Source organism: Ylistrum balloti, unplaced genomic scaffold, assembly GCF_031769215.1.
Source record: "Ylistrum balloti isolate Yb309-2 unplaced genomic scaffold, AGI_CSIRO_Ybal_v1 Utg370962, whole genome shotgun sequence".
NCBI lineage: Eukaryota > Metazoa > Mollusca > Bivalvia > Pectinida > Pectinidae > Ylistrum > Ylistrum balloti.
Window position 1 is genome coordinate 104,685 of NW_026782541.1, and position 17,276 is coordinate 121,960.

The 17,276-nt window shown below is 38.4% G+C and overlaps 1 protein-coding gene across 1 annotated transcript in view; it reads left to right on the plus strand.

Annotated features, from left to right (window-relative positions):
• The window catches only part of LOC132559739 (synaptotagmin-16-like), a 33,382-nt gene extending 16,475 nt beyond the window's left edge, over positions 1–16,907 (plus strand). Inside the window, exons 3-8 of the mRNA XM_060224365.1 lie at positions 900–1,228; positions 4,732–5,011; positions 5,638–5,795; positions 13,380–13,569; positions 16,114–16,326; positions 16,742–16,907. Coding sequence (XP_060080348.1) covers positions 900–1,228; positions 4,732–5,011; positions 5,638–5,795; positions 13,380–13,569; positions 16,114–16,326; positions 16,742–16,842 — 1,271 coding nt within the window. The 3' untranslated portion in view covers positions 16,843–16,907. The remainder of the gene's footprint in view (positions 1–899; positions 1,229–4,731; positions 5,012–5,637; positions 5,796–13,379; positions 13,570–16,113; positions 16,327–16,741) is intronic.
• Positions 16,908–17,276: the final 369 nt, after the last annotated feature.

Genomic DNA, 17,276 nt, shown 5'->3' on the forward strand with positions numbered 1-17,276 from the left:
AGAATGTTAAAAAAATAGTAACATGTATAGAGAAATGTTAATATACAGCAACATGTATAGAGAAATGTTAATATATAGCAACATGTATAGAGAAATGTTTATAGCTACATGTATAGAGAAATGTTTATAGCTACATGTATAGAGAAATGTTTATAGCTACATGTATAGAGAAATGTTAATTTATACATTAAACTGTTCTGTTGACATTGATGATAATCACAGAAAATCCTACAGTACTGTATTAACACTAGCACTGCAGTATTGTATTTTCCTGTCAAGCATTTGTCACATAGATTGACTATAAATGCCATATCATGACAATTCTGTGCTGAAATGTTTTATTAGTAATGCCTGATTTATTGGTTGGCAGTGTTGGGTCTGGAGTATTACACAGACTCCTGGATTATTATAGCTATTCCTTTATATATCTCCTATGTAAAATGAAAATTAACGGCAGTTACACAACATTGAACTGCAGCTTGTCACCAACAAGATTTTAAAAATTAATGTTAAAGATCTATCAAACCGTGTATCTCATTTTAGAAAATCAATTGAATCAATTTCAGGAGCATAAATCCAGTGAGAAATGAAAGGACATGCCATATACTGTACCAGTTTATGTTCTGTTGTCCTTTCTGTTTAAACATGTACCTTAACATGTGTTCAAATCACTTTTATTTCTCTATGAATAGAATAGTTGCATCATATTGTTTTATCAAATTAACATTTTTTAAAATTCTGAAGATATTTCACTGTAGAGAAACTAAAATTGATGATAGTTGGAATTTACATAACAACAAATATAAATGTCCATCAAAACTAGTTGTCCAGTGAAAATTATTATGTTTAAGACAAAATTAATAAAAAAATTAAACAGTACAGAATACTGTTACTTTCAGAGAAAAGCTACCTCTCTCCAAAAGACAAAGTATCACTGGTGCATGAGGGGGAGACAGGGTCGTCAATGGAGGAAGTACCACAGACCCCACGGGACTCAAGTGATGAGGAGAGTGTCCCTCAAACCCCCAAGGGCAGCAGTGAGGGAGGGAAGAGGAGCAGTCGTGCCGGAAGTGGAGCAGTTTCCCCAGAACCTTCTACAGCCTCACTCTCACCAAAGGGCTCACAGACGCAACTAACATTTGACAATCAGGCCTACCAGGGAGAGATCATTTCACCTTCTGCTTCAGGCAGTGAGCAAATATCTCTTGTTGGAGGAATGTCTGCAGACGTAAGTATCTCTGGGATGTCCTGGTTTAAAATCAAAACAGTTAAGGAAATTTTAAAATTCAACAAATTTTGAGAAAACAAGATAGTAATTCTTCCTTTCCTGTGACCTTCATCTTAACATTCAATATGATGTTTATACCACTATCCTTTATCAAATAACAGTAGACTTACTCCCCATAACTGTACCGTGTCTCTGTGTAATAACAGTAGACTTACTCCCCATAACTGTTCCTTGTCTCTGTGTAATACTTAATACTGCCTGATCAGCCCTATTGGTTAGTTGCAGTGTTAAGCTCCCTGAAATATTGATTTTGTAATATTTGATCCCACAAGGGAATTTGGCAATCTTCTTTAAATGGATTGCTGTGTCATAATTCCTGACGATTATGGATGGGGTTGTGTGTGGAATAATGCAGCCATCATATTTGTAATTATAATCCATGTGATACTGCAATTTTGTCCTGTAGTGATATTGTGTTGTGATTGTTGGGATTGGGTTATGATGTTGTCCAAAGTCATCTTAAATATTGATGTGGAGTGAGATTTATTCCATCATAATTAATTAATACTCTATAAAAATACATTTATTAGCTCACCTTGTCAGAAGACCAAAACCCATTTGTAATGGCATCCTTATTTCCGTGTATTTACTTTTTTAGGTTAAATCACCTGAATTGTCAGGATGACCTATAGCCATCATGTTCTTGTCTGTCGTTTTATGCTGTGCATTGTGCACTCATCCACCCTGCGTACACTTGCCATTCAACTGACATCTTATCAATAACCAGAAGGCTCAGGGTACTGATATTGGGCCTGCGGTATAATGGGATAATGGGCTACCAAGTTTGTTAATATGAATGACCTTAACTTGCTTTCAAGGTCACAGAGGTCATATATGTTCAAATATTAAAACAACTTCTTCTAAATAACCAAAGGCCCAGGGTGTTGATATTGGGCCTGTAGCATGCTGGGATGATGGGCTACCAAGTTTGTTCACCTTTGACCTACTGTCAAGGTCACAGGTGTTGGAAATATTTTGAAATATTTAAGCAACTTCTTCTCAATAACCGAAAGGCCAAGGCTCTTGATATTGGGCCTGTAGAATACTTTTTCAACAAGCAAAATGTTCGGAGTAATGGCATTTGTGTAGTGCATATATGAAGAATATGATTTAGAATTTGCAGAAAATGTCTTGATGAACCATCAATGCCTTCTATGTAAACTGTAGTGTAGTTGAACAATTTATTTTAGGCCTGTTTGGCCTCTTTCATATATAGGTCTTTATAGTTAGATGACCCTTAAAGACTGTGGGCCTCTTTTTCTTCAAAATATGATCAGTCTAAAATATTTTTGTGAGATATGGGCCGAATTTCAAAACTTTTTTAGGTCATTTACTCAAAGGGTCAAGATGTTTCTATTGCTAAAGTGCAACAACATGGTCCATAAACTGTTCCTTTATATCACTACTCCTGTTTAGCCCCTTGGTGGAATTCAATCAAATTTTCTCTGAAACATTTGGGATGGGGGATCATTTCTTAAATTCAGAAATTTGATTTGACTCTAGAGACCAGGAGATTGGGCTCCAAATGGGTAGTTAGACAATACTTCGCTTCAAAATGCTACTTTTCCTTAATGCTTAAATGGATTTCATTCAAGTTTTGTCTGTAACATCAGTAGGGGTTGGCAAATAATTCTTAAATTCAAAATTTGATTCAACCCTTAGGGACATGGGAGAAATTAGACAAGTTTGCTTCAAAACACTACTCCTTGTTAATGTCTTGGTAGATTTCAACCAAATTTGGCCTGAAACATTATCATGGAGTGGCAATGATATCAAACATGAATGAAGTGATCTTGGTATTGCCCTAACCAAATCGTATTGTTACACTTTGGTCCCAAAGCCAACATAGAATAAATAGTCTGAACTTCTTCTCATGTTTCAGTCACATTAATGAAAAAAATATTTGGAATTTGAATTTGAAAAAGAAAAAAAAAAGAGACAATATGTTGTTACGTTGCAGTTTGATCAAAACTTCAACATGGTAACCACAGTAGTTATTTTGTAACATGATGGTGCAGCTGTTTATCATGCACAAAACTACCATTTATGAGTTTCTGATACTTTCTAGGAACGTTCAAAATTTGAATTCATCAGATTTGTCAGACCAACATCAGCTGACTTTGTGGTTTGTCCATCCACTCGTCAATTGTCAGGGCCATGACCCTCTTGTTTTGGAGGGAAATATAATTGTATAAGAGAAAGTTGTGGCCCTTCAGGGTGGGAAGAAATTCGAGGTGTGTGTAAAGTGTATGGCCCACAAAAGGGATATATAATGTTAAATGTATCTATCAATCATAAATATTTAATCAATCCTTTTTGTTAGTGAGAGGTAAACCACAAGAAATAGTTGTAGTATTAATGTATTAATGGCTCTGATTCCTAAACAACCAGGTAATTGATACATGAAAGAAAAAGGTTTTACAAATGGACAAGTAACTATATTACATCTTCATAGTGTTGTTTGTATTGCTTTAATCACTGATAAATAGGATACACGTTATGATGATCTTCACTGTAAAATTGTTAATATTTTATAGTAATAATATATGGAAATAAAACATAGAGTTAAACTTGGGAACATTATTTTGTTAACAGGAACACTTGTTCAGTGGGTAAAAATAAACTTGTGAACTTTATTTTGTGAACCAGAACACTTGTTCAGTAGGTAAAAGTAAACTTGGGAACATTATTTTGTGAACAGGAACACTTGTTCAGTAGGTAAAAATAAACTTGTGAACATTATTTTGTGAACAGGAACACTTGTTCAGTGGATAAAAATAAACTTGTGAACATTATTTTGTTAACAGGAACACTTGTTCAGTGGATAAAAATAAACTTGTGAACATTATTTTGTTAACAGGAACACTTGTTCAGTGGATAAAAATAAACTTGTGAACTTTATTTTGTGAACAGGAACACTTGTTCAGTGGGTAAAAATAAACTTGTGAACATTATTTTGTTAACAGGAACACTTGTTCAGTGGATAAAAATAAACTTGTGAACATTATTTTGTGAACAGGAACACTTGTTCAGTGAATAAAGATAAACTTGTGAACTTTATTTTGTGAACAGGAACACTTGTTCAGTGGGTAAAAATAAACTAGTGAACTTTATTTTGTTAACAGGAACACTTGTTCAGTGGGTAAAAATAAACTTGTGAACTTTATTTTGTGAACAGGAACACTTGTTCAGTGGGTAAAAATAAACTTGTGAACTTTATTTTGTGAACAGGAACACTTGTTCAGTGGGTAAAACTAAACTTGTGAACTTTATTTTGTGAACAGGAACACTTGTTCAGTGGGTAAAAATAAACTTGTGAACATTATTTTGTTAACAGGAACACTTGTTCAGTGGATAAAAGTAAACCTGTGAACTTTATTTTGTTAACAGGAACACTTGTTCAGTGGGTAAAAATAAACTTGTGAACATTATTTTGTTTACAGGAACACTTGTTTGATGTCAGTGATCTACAAAAGGAACCTCCATTAATCTCTAAGTGTGGCAGTTTAGAAATGACATTTTCATATGACCCTAAACGAGGGCGTATGGCGGTAACAATACACCAGGCACAGGAGATTCCCAGTAAGGAAAGAGGCGGAGCAAGTAATACACAGGTCCGCCTCCTACTCCTCCCCTCAAAGAAACACCGTTTTAAAACCAAGGCAAAGCCAGGCGAAAACCCTATGTTCCAGGAGACATTCTTATTCACCAAAATTCCACAAGGTATGATGTTTATGTGATGGTTTATATAATAGATAAGAGATATAAAGTTATGTATATAATAAAAGATATGATAATTACAGTAAGTATGTAATAGATAAATTGTAATGCTAGATTATTATAGGTAGGGAATATATACATTATTATACAATATTATTATAGATAGATATCATAGATATATGATAGATACATTGTAATACTATATTATCATAGGTATGTAATAAACATTGTAAGATGATATTATCACATGTATGTAATAGATACATTGTAATACTTTATTATCATAGGTATGTAATAAACATTGTAAGATGATATCATCACATGTATGTAATAGATACATTGTAATACTATATTATCATAGGTATGTAATAAACATGGTAAGATGATAATATCACATGTATGTAATAGATACATTGTAATACTTTATTATCATAGGTATGTAATAAACATTGTAATACTGGGTTATTATATGTACCGTATTTCACCGCAAATAAGCCCCTCCCGCTAATAGGCCCCCCCACCAATTTTTCCAATTTGCCAGTAATAGGGGGGTATTCGCAATTAAGCCCCCCCCCCCCCATTTTTTTTTAAAAAAAAACATAAAATAGTCATCTTGTGTCTGTACACAGAAGAAGTACATGGGTATGGAATCCGGATACGACTGTATGGTTTGGAGCGGATGAGAAGGGAGAGGATGATTGGAGAGAGCATCATTGGCTTTGCTTCTCTGAACCTGGAGATGGCATGTACCCATTGGGTGATTCTGGAGCCCCGCAGTAATCTCAGTGTAAGTTGAAACTACACTAGCACACCTAACTCTAAATCTCCCGAGGGGGTCAGGACATCCCCAGGGAAGCTGTTATATACCTACCTAACTCTAAATCTCCCGAGGTGGTCAGGACATCCCCAGGTAAGCTGTTACATACATACCTACCTAACTCTAAATCTCCCGAGGGGGTCAGGACATCCCCGGGGAAGCTGTTACATACCTACCTAACTCTGAATCACCCTCAGGACATCCCCGGGGAAGCTGTTACATACCTACCTAACTCTAAATCTCCCTCAGGACATCCCCAGGGAAGCTGTTACATACCTACCTAACTCTGAATCTCCCTCAGGACATCCCCAGGGAAGCTGTTACATACCTACCTAACTCTAAATCTCCTGAGGGGGTCAGGACATCCCCAGGGAAGCTGTTACATACCTACCTAACTCTGAATCTCCCTCAGGACATCCCCGGGGAAGCTGTTACATACCTACCTAACTCTAAATCTCCCTCAGGACATCCCCAGGGAAGCTGTTACATACCTACCTAACTCTAAATCTCCCTCAGGACATCCCCAGGGAAGCTGTTACATACCTACCTAACTCTGAATCTCCTGAGGGGGTCAGGACATCCCCGGGGAAGCTGTTACATACCTACCTAACTCTAAATCTCCCTCAGGACATCCCCGGGGAAGCTGTTACATACCTACCTAACTCTGAATCTCCGTCAGGACATCCCCAGGGAAGCTGTTACATACCTACCTAACTCTAAATCTCCCTCAGGACATCCCCAGGGAAGCTGTTACATACCTACCTAACTCTAAATCTCCCTCAGGACATCCCCAGGGAAGCTGTTACATACCTACCTAACTCTGAATCTCCCTCAGGACATCCCCAGGGAAGCTGTTACATACCTACCTAACTCTAAATCTCCCTCAGGACATCCCCAGGGAAGCTGTTACATACCTACCTAACTCTGAATCTCCCTCAGGACATCCCCAGGGAAGCTGTTACATACCTACCTAACTCTAAATCTCCCTCAGGACATCCCCGGGGAAGCTGTTACATACCTACCTAACTCTGAATCTCCCTCAGGACATCCCCAGGGAAGGGAAGCTGTTACATACCTACCTAACTCTGAATCTCCCTCAGGACATCCCCAGGGAAGCTGTTACATACCTACCTAACTCTGAATCACCCTCAGGACATCCCCTGGGAAGCTGTTACATACCTACCTAACTCTGAATCACCCTCAGGACATCCCCAGGGAAGCTGTTACATACCTACCTAACTCTGAATCTCCCTCAGGACATCCCCGGGGAAGCTGTTACATACCTACCTAACTCTAAATCTCCCGAGGGGGTCAGGACATCCCCAGGGAAGCTGTTACATACCTACCTAACTCTAAATCTCCCTCAGGACATCCCCAGGGAAGCTGTTACATACCTACCTAACTCTGAATCTCCCTCAGGACATCCCCAGGGAAGCTGTTACATACCTACCTAACTCTAAATCTCCCTCAGGACATCCCCAGGGAAGCTGTTACATACCTACCTAACTCTGAATCTCCCTCAGGACATCCCCAGGGAAGCTGTTACATACCTACCTAACTCTGAATCTCCCTCAGGACATCCCCAGGGAAGCTGTTACATACCTACCTAACTCTGAATCACCCTCAGGACATCCCCAGGGAAGCTGTTACATACCTACCTAACTCTGAATCTCCGTCAGGACATCCCCAGGGAAGCTGTTACATACCTACCTAACTCTTAATCTCCCGAGGGGGTCAGGACATCCCCAGGGAAGCTGTTACATACCTACCTAACTCTGAATCTCCCTCAGGACATCCCCAGGGAAGCTGTTACATACCTACCTAACTCTAAATCTCCCTCAGGACATCCCCAGGGAAGCTGTTACATACCTACCTAACTCTTAATTTCCAGAGGGGGTCAGAACATCCCAAGGGAAGCTCTTACACACCTTCCTTATTCTGAATCTCATGAGGGGTCAAGAGATCTCCAGGTAAACTCTTACATACCAGCCTAATTGTTAATCTCCTGAGGGGTCAAAACAACCTCAGGGTAAACTCTTACGTATCTACCTAATTCTGAATGTTCTGAGGGGGTCACACCATCCTAGGTAGGGTTTCATACCAGCCTAGGGTTGTTAATCTCCTGAGGGTTGTCAAGAACTCTAGTAAGGGTGATGTTCTTACAGGGTTGTGATGTTCTCTAGTAGGGATTCTGAATGTTCTCTAGTTGGGGTCAAGGTCTCTGGTAGGGTGGTGAATTCTACATTAGGGTTTTCAAACTAGTAAGGTTGTGGTGATGTTCTCTAGTAGGGTTGTAGGTGATGTTCATCTAGTAGGAAATTTTGATTGGGTTCAATCCACCATGGTTCCTAGTAGGGTTTTCAAGGTCTCTAGTAGGGTTGTGATGTTCTCTAGTAGGGTTGTGATGTTCTCTAGTAGGGTTGTCAAGGTCTCTAGTAGGGTTGTGATGTTCTCTAGTAGGGTTTTCAAGGTCTCTAGTAGGGTTGTGATGTTCTCTAGTAGGGTTGTGATGTTCTTAAGTAGGGTGGTGATGTTCTCTAGTAGGGTTGTCAAGGTCTCTAGTAGGGTTGTGATGTTCTCTAGTAGGGTTGTGATGTTCTCTAGTAGGGTTTTCAAGGTCTCTAGTAGGGTTGTGATGTTCTCTAGTAGGGTTTTCAAGGTCTCTAGTAGGGTGGTGATGTTCTCTAGTAGGGTTGTCAAGGTCTCTAGTAGGGTTGTGATGTTCTCTAGTAGGGTTGTCAAGGTCTCTAGTAGGGTTGTGATGTTCTCTAGTAGGGTTGTGATGTTCTCTAGTAGGGAGGTGATGTTCTCTAGTTGGGTTTTCAAGGTCTCTGGTAGGGTGGTGATGTTCTCTGGTAGGGTTTTCAAGGTCTCTAGTAAGGTTGTGATGTTCTCTAGTAGGGTTGTGATGTTCTCTAGTAGGGTTGTGATGTTCTCTAGTAGGGAGGTGATGTTCTCTAGTTGGGTTTTCAAGGTCTCTGTTAGGGTGGTGATGTTCTCTAGTAGGGTTTTCAAGGTCTCTAGTAGGGTTGTGATGTTCTCTAGTAGGGTTGTGATGTTCTCTAGTAGGGTTGTCAAGGTCTCTAGTAGGGTTGTGATGTTCTCTAGTAGGGTTGTGATGTTCTCTAGTAGGGTTGTGATGTTCTCTAGTAGGGTTGTCAAGGTCCCTAGTAGGGTTGTGATGTTCTCTAGTAGGGTTTTCAAGGTCTCTAGTAGGGTTGTGATGTTCTCTAGTAGGGTTGTGATGTTCTCTAGTAGGGTGGTGATGTTCTCTAGTAGGGTTGTCAAGGTCTCTGTTAGGGTGGTGATGTTCTCTAGTAGGGTTGTGATGTTCTCTAGTAGGGTTGTGATGTTCTCTAGTAGGGTGGTGATGTTCTCTAGTTGGGTTTTCAAGGTCTCTGTTAGGGTGGTGATGTTCTCTAGTAGGGTTTTCAAGGTCTCTAGTAGGGTTGTGATGTTCTCTAGTAGGGTTGTGATGTTCTCTAGTAGGGTTGTCAAGGTCTCTAGTAGGGTTGTGATGTTCTCTAGTAGGGTTGTCAAAGTCTATAGTAGGGTTGTGATGTTCTCAAGTAGGGTTATGATGTTCTCTAGTAGGGTTGTCAAGGTCTCTAGTAGGGTGGTGATGTTCTCTAGTAGGGTTGTCAAGGTCTCTAGTAGGGTGGTGATGTTCTCTAGTAGGGTTGTGATGTTCTCTAGTAGGGTGGTGATGTTCTCTAGTAGGGTTGTCAAGGTCTCTAGTAGGGTGGTGATGTTCTCTAGTAGGGTTGTCAAGGTCTCTGGTAGGGTGGTGATGTTCTCTAGTTGGGTTGTCAAGGTCTCTAGTAGGGTGGTGATGTTCTCTAGTAGGGTTGTCAAGGTCTCTAGTAGGGTTGTGATGTTCTCTAGTAGGGTTGTGATGTTCTCTAGTAGGGTTGTGATGTTCTTAATTAGGATGGTGAGGTTTTATAGGTGGTTTATCAAGGTCTATGGTAGTGTGGTGATGTTCTCTAGTAGGTTTGTCAAGGTCTCTAGTAGGTTTGTTATGTTCTCTAGTAGGGTTGTGATGTTCTCTAGTAGTAGGGTGGTGATGTTCTCAGTAGGGTCAAGGTCTCTAAGGGTTGTCTAGTAGGGTTGGTAGTAGGGTGGTGATGTTCTCTAGTAGGGTTGTCAAAGTAGGGGTGATGTTGGTTAGTTGGGTTTTAGGTTGTGATGTTCTCTAGGTCTCTAGTAGGGTTGATGTTCTCTAGTAGGGGTGATGTTCTCTAGTAGGGTTGTGATGTTCTCTAGTAGGGTTGTGATGTTCTCTAGTAGGGTTGTGATGTAGGGTTGTCTCTCTAGTAGGGTTGTGATGTTCTCTAGTAGGGTTTCAAGGTCTCTAGTAGGGTGGTGATGTTCTCTAGTAGGGTGATGTGATGTTGTTCTAGTAGGGTTGTTCTTAAAGGTCTCTAGTAGGGTGTGTGATGTTCTCAGTAGTATGTTCTCTAGTAGGGTTGTGGGTGGTGATATAGTCTCTGGTGTGTTCTCTCTAGTAGGGTTGATGATCAAGGTTCTGTAGGGTGGTGATGTTCTCTAGTAGGAAAGATGTAGGGTTGTGATGTTCTCTAGTAGGGTTGTCATCAGGTGATGTTCTCAGTAGGGTTGTCAAGGTCCCTGTAGGGTTGTGAGGGTTGCCATAGTAGGGTGGTGATGTTCTCTAGTAGTCTCTAGTAGGGTGGTGATGTTCTCTAGTAGGGTTGTCAAGGTCTCTAGTAGGGTTGTGATGTTCTCTAGTAGGGTTGTGATGTTCTTAAGTAGGATGGTGATGTTTTCTAGTTGGGTTTTCAAGGTCTCTGGTAGGGTGGTGATGTTCTCTAGTAGGGTTTTCAAGGTCTCTAGTAGGGTTGTGATGTTCTCTAGTAGGGTTGTGATGTTCTCTAGTAGGGTTGTGATGTTCTCTAGTAGGGTGGTGATGTTCTCTAGTAGGGTTGTTAAGGTCTCTAGTAGGGTTGTGATTTATCCAGTAGGGTGATGATATTTTCTATAAGCAAGATCGTGATTTTCTATATATAGATTCTTGAGCAGTGTTCTTCACTTAGCCTGGTGTCTCGTTTCTTTTAATTCAACCATCATTAAAGCAAACATGTTTTATTGTGCATGGTTTTATTGTAGACTGTAGTTATGTGGTAGGGTATTAAGATTTCAAACTTAACTAGAAGTATTAATCATTTTTAAATAGCTGGAACCATGGTTACTCTAAGTTGTGATGAACGCTGTAGTGTGTTGATTGACAGCCACGTCTGTTATAGAAGACACCAGTATAATTACATCGCTAGTTTCTCCTGTTGACTAGCACCAAAGTATCCCCAGTTGTAGCCTCTAATCATGTTATTGAAATGCAAAATTTTAATTGGATTTTAGTTTCAATATGTGTCTGTACCTCTGGAGGACTGAATCAATAAAGAATAGAAAGATGTATGGGTTATATTATCAAGTCATCAGGTTCACTGTTGTGTGCCATATCTACGTGTGTTTCTATGCTTGTTTGATATTTACATTTTTCTGGGCACTTATCATGCACTGTTTCCCGTTTGAAAAATGTGGGAACATTGGAAAAAGTTGGAATATACCGTAATATAGGATATAATAGGTGACATAGTGTTGAGCTGTACAATATCATGGTATCATCGTTTGTCAGAAAACATTGAGAAAAGTTGGAATATGATATAGGATATAATAGGTGACATAGTGTTGAGCTGTACAATATCATTTTCTCATTGTTTGTCATTAAACATTGGGAAAAGCTTGAATATAAAGGAATGTTAAAGACGAGATATGGATTATAGTGTTGAACGGTACAATATCATGGTCTCATCGTCTGTTGGAAAACACAGGGAAATGTTGGAATATAAGGATAGAGAACATATAACTTGGAATGCTTATTGCTAGGACACACACAGTGTAATATACAAACCCTGCTCATGTCACTATGCCTTAATTTAATCACTCACCTATAGCTATTCATTGTAACGTCAATAAATCATAACCTTCATATTTTATTGATGACAATGTGGGTACTTAATTTTAGATTACCAGACATCCTAAAGACACGCTCAAGATATGTGTTTCATTAGGTCCCATCATCACACACTGTGCATATCACTTACATTTGATTTCAGGTGTTCGTCAGACAGTCATATTGCTGTTTCTCAGAAAGTACTGAGGGGATACTGTAGAGACTTTGTGAGTCTGTTGTAATGAAATATGTAAATCATTGTGTATTTGCTGTGATAAATTACTTGTAATGTACACTTATTTCCCTGAATTTGTCGTACCATACATATTGGTGTTATTTCTACCATCTAATGACTTGTTGTTACATTTCTCTAGGAGTTTTGAAACAATAGAGAATTTCACTTTGGTTTGGACATGTGAATAATGTTTACATGTTGGGGATATAGAAATGTTCCTGTATGTAACATACATATGTTTGTACATAACATCAAACTTGTCAGCACTCTAGCAGCTTTATCCCTTGATAGAGCAAATTCTTCAAAATTCTTTTTCTTCTGTTGGAATGTGTGGACGTTATCCCAATATAGTTTTCAGCATCCTTGGGTGAGGGGAAATCAATTTTGTATCATTGTTAGGTCTCGGCACCCTGGGGCAGGAGGATCGAGGCCAAATATGAGAATGAAAGTAAATTCTTTAAAATCCTTACTCTATTGGAATGACCCAATTTTGTCCAAATTTGATCTGAAGCATTCTTGGGTGAAGAAAACTAGTTTTGTTAAAATTGGGCAGGGCTTATAGGGAATACAGATACAAGTGTATTAAATACTTTTCTAATTTCGGCAAACTAAACTAGGTGAGCAATACAGGCCCTCTTGTTAGAAAAGCACTCATCACTGTTGTGGCTTCATTCCTAGAGGGATTTCAATCAAGTTTTGCATTCATATGAAATCATATATATTCATATACCATTTTTTCACAGATGAATTGAACTTTCAGAGTTATAAGGTCAAGGTCATTGTTATCCCTAGATACTAATAGAAAATTCTTGTTAGCAGTGCAGTAACTTCATTTCTTGTAGGATTTTAATCAAACTTCACACACTTGACCATCTTCTGGTCAAATAGAGGGTAGCATTGCTTCAAGTTTAGCAATTTTATCGAAATATCAATTTTTTTGCCATGATCTAGAAACAAACAGAAGATTTATTTTCTGAACCTAAAAAGTCCAGAAAAGAGATGTACAGAACAAAACTTCTCATATTTCAAATCTCTGGCATGTGGTGATGATCTAAATGATTTGAAAAAATTTTTAAAGAAAAACATTCTACAATATATCATTTATAGAACTCAATTTTTGCTGTAATAGTTACATTATAACGAAAAGGGTAAATAAAAACACAATAATCTGTTAAATATAGATTATTTGTAATTTTTTGATATAGCTGCATTGAAATTCATTTTATATTGAATTATGTCCTAGTTTCGGTCAAACATGCGGTTCATACATTGTTAAGTCAAGTTGAACTGCATAAGGACATGTATTATTGTGATTCATTTTCATTGTTTCCTTATTTGTAATTCTTAGGGTGGTGACTCCAGGTTTGATGTCTCAAGTTTATCACGCAGTGACAGTGCTTCATCTACACAGTCCATGCAGCATGGAGGCATGCCTGAACTGTTACTAGGTCTTGCTTACAACGGCACCACAGGTCGCCTGTCTGTTGAGGTCATCAAGGGCAGTAACTTCAGGAATATGGCCATGAACAGGGCCCCAGGTATGTATACTAAGCCTATCACACAGACATTGCCCTCCATATGTATGTGGATCCAAAGGCATGAACAGGGCCTTGAGTTTACACTTAAAGCCTAAATCATGTGACCAGGGCCCTAAGTATACATATCCTAAATCATGTGACCAGGGACCTGAGTATATATATTATAAATCATGTGACCATGGCTCTGAGAATACATATCCCAACTCATGTGACCATGGTCCTGAGTATATATATTCTAAATCATGTGACCAGGGCCCTGAGTATATATATCCTAAATCATGTGACCAGGGCCCTGAGTATATATATCCTAAATCATGTGACCAGGGCTCTGAGTATATATATATATATCCTAAATCATGTGATCAGGGCTCTGAGTATATATATCCTAAATCATGTGACCAGGGCTCTGAGTATATATATATATATCCTAAATCATGTGATCAGGGCTCTGAGTGTATATATATATATCCTAAATCATGTGATCAGGGCCCTGAGTATATATATCCTAAATCATGTGATCAGGGCCCTGAGTATGTATATATCATAAATCATGTGACCAGGGCCCTGAATATATAAATCCTAAATCATGTGACCAGGGCTCTGAGTATATATATCCTAAATCATGTGACCAGGGCTCTGAGTATATATATATATCCTAAATCATGTGATCAGGGCCCTGAGTATATATATCTTAAATCATGTGACCATGGCCCTGAGAATACATATCCTAAATCATGTGACCAGGGCCCTGAGTATATATATCCTAAATCATGTGACCAGGGCTCTGAGTATATATATATATCCTAAATAATGTGATCAGGGCCCTGAGTATATATATCCTAAATCATGTGATCAGGGCTCTGAGTATATCTATATATCCTAAATCATGTGACCAGGGCCCTGACTATATATATCCTAAATCATGTGACCAGGGCTCTGAGTATATATATCCTAAATCATGTGACCAGGGCTCTGAGTATATATATATATCCTAAATCATGTGACCAGGGCCCTGAGTATATATATATATCCTAAATCATGTGATCAGGGTCCTGAAAGCTGGGCTTTAGGTATGGACTTACCCATTTGTATCTAAACAGCCCTACATATATACTGAGGGACTATCATGAGAATCATGAGACTGTATTAGGAGTAGGGTCTTAGATATGTATTCTACTCACATTTTGCTAATGATAATTTTATTTCTGGGAATATCTGAACATAAATATTTTTGGTCCACCATCATCAATTAGGGGGCTTTTCAAGTTGCTCTTTGTATGTTGTCCTTCTGTGTTTTTGTCCAATCCATCCATATTTAAACAATCCTTGTTGTCACTATTTAAAAAAAAAACATCTTTTGAACAAAACTGATCTTGGATGATCTGATATAGATCAGTGAGTAGTATCATCAGTCCATTTGTTGAATAGTATCTATATACTGCTCAGTCACTCATGCTTCACTTCATCTAGTATTATTATCAGTTATGATGACATCAACCCACAGCTCCAGTATGGGGTCTAATATAGGTATCAAGGATTTCATTGCAGTCAATCGAACCTATAAGTGTATTTTTAGAGACATGAAGGTCTAGAATTTCCCAATTAAGGCTAATGCCTCCCCACACAGTCACTTACTCACTATCATAAATGTTCCATACAATGTTACCTATCTGGAACCTCTCACTAGGTTGTCTCCATACTCTCACGTGGTGGTCAGTGAAGTCAAGATGGAATCTAGACTCATCAGTAAAAAGAACCAGTTCCTACCCCTAAAGAGTCAAAGTGCTTTGAGTTTAGGTCAAATCTTACTGGTCTCTATCATGGTTGGCATTTAAGGGGATTCATATTGAAGCTACCACCATGAATACTGTGCCTAACTGTCTGAGTGGGTACCTGGTTAACAGAGGCATTTAGGAGATCATTTTGTAAATCTTCGGCTGTCAGGAACCTGTAACGCAATGTCTGTATGAGCAAAAATCACAGTTGTTGCTGCATCGTTGCACTGAAATGACCTCCAATAAGATGTCTGAAAGGGACTCTGTTAGTTTGGAAATGATGCCACATTTTTGATACCCTAAGGTCTGATTCATCTTTGTGCTATAAAGGGAAAACACAAAGAACAGGCATGAAATGGATTACTTTACAATTAGAATAACTCCTTACTTTGAGTAGCTTAGCTTCAGAAAGAGGGGTTCCTACTATTCTTATCAACATTTGAACTTTTTTTTCAAAATAAAAGCAATTTTTAGCAAAATGTGAGTAGTATATGTAAACGCTACATTATAAAAGATCATCTTCGAGTTTGTTTTAACACTGTTTTACAAAAACTAGACCCAAGTTACACACCTGTATGAGCCCTATCAGTATTAATAATAGAATTGAACACAACCGGAAAAAAAATCTCTCCAAGTTTTTATGATATTTTGATCTTCTTAGATACAGAAACTTGTAATCAATTATTTTTTATCAAATAATATGTCTTGTTTGTATCAGAAGAAGTAAATACAGACTTGCTTGTGACATGTGGCTCTTTTGTTTTTCCAGACACATATGTTAAGTTGACATTGATGTCACCTACTGGACAGGAGGTAGCACGCAGTAAGACATCCATCAGGCGTGGCCAACCTAACCCACTGTTTAAAGAAACATTCATGTTTCAAGTGGCACTATTCCAGTTGGCTGAGGTCACCCTTATGGTGTCTGTCTATAATAAGCGTAGTATGAAGAAGAAGGATATGATTGGATGGTTTTCTAGTGGTAAATATTTATCCTTGAAATGTTTTTTACAGTCTATACTCAAATTTTCATAAGCAATAAAAAAAGGAATGACAAAATTAACTAACATACTAGTGAAATAATTTCTATTATCTGACATCATCAATCTTTGTGCTTTTTGTGTGCCACCATATTATTATGACATCATCAATCTTTGTTCTCTTCTGTGTGCCTACATATTATTATGACATCATCAGTCTTTGTTCTCTTCTGTGTGCCTACATATTAGTCTGACATCATCAGTCTTTGTTCTCTTCTGTGTGCCTACATATTAGTCTGACATCATCAATCTTTGTTCTCTTCTGTGTGCCAACGTATTAGTCTGACATCATCAATCTTTGTTCTCTTCTGTTAATACATATTTGTGTAACATCATCAATGTATGCTTTGTGTGCAGGTCTGAACAGCAGTGGAGATGAGGAGCTTTCTCATTGGACAGATATGAGAGAAAGTAAAGGAGATCAAGTTTGTCGATGGCATGTCCTCTTAGAATCGTGATTCATCCTCTTGTCCCCAGTCAGCATTTATTGGCACCATCTGGACCACAGAGCCACTGCCTCACATTATTTACCTTTACATTACTACCATGCATTATTGACATTAATTCTACATGGGTTGGTCTTGGTTATGTTGATGTGAAGGATGCTGATACTGTATCCATGACAACGGTGACCTTGTCACCACAAAATCTTGTGGTCCAGAGTACAGATTTGGTATATCTCTCATTATGGACTGTAATATATATTTGGGGTTTTTGAAGATTTTCACATGTATATGAATAAAAGTGATTACAGAGTGACTTTCAACCCAGATATCAGCAGACAAGACCAGTCACTATGACATCTCTATACAGTCATTATAGATGTTTTAGTAAATAAGAGCTAGCCTCTTGTCAAAAGTGATTTTGTGAATTGTCTATGCCCAAGCTGTGA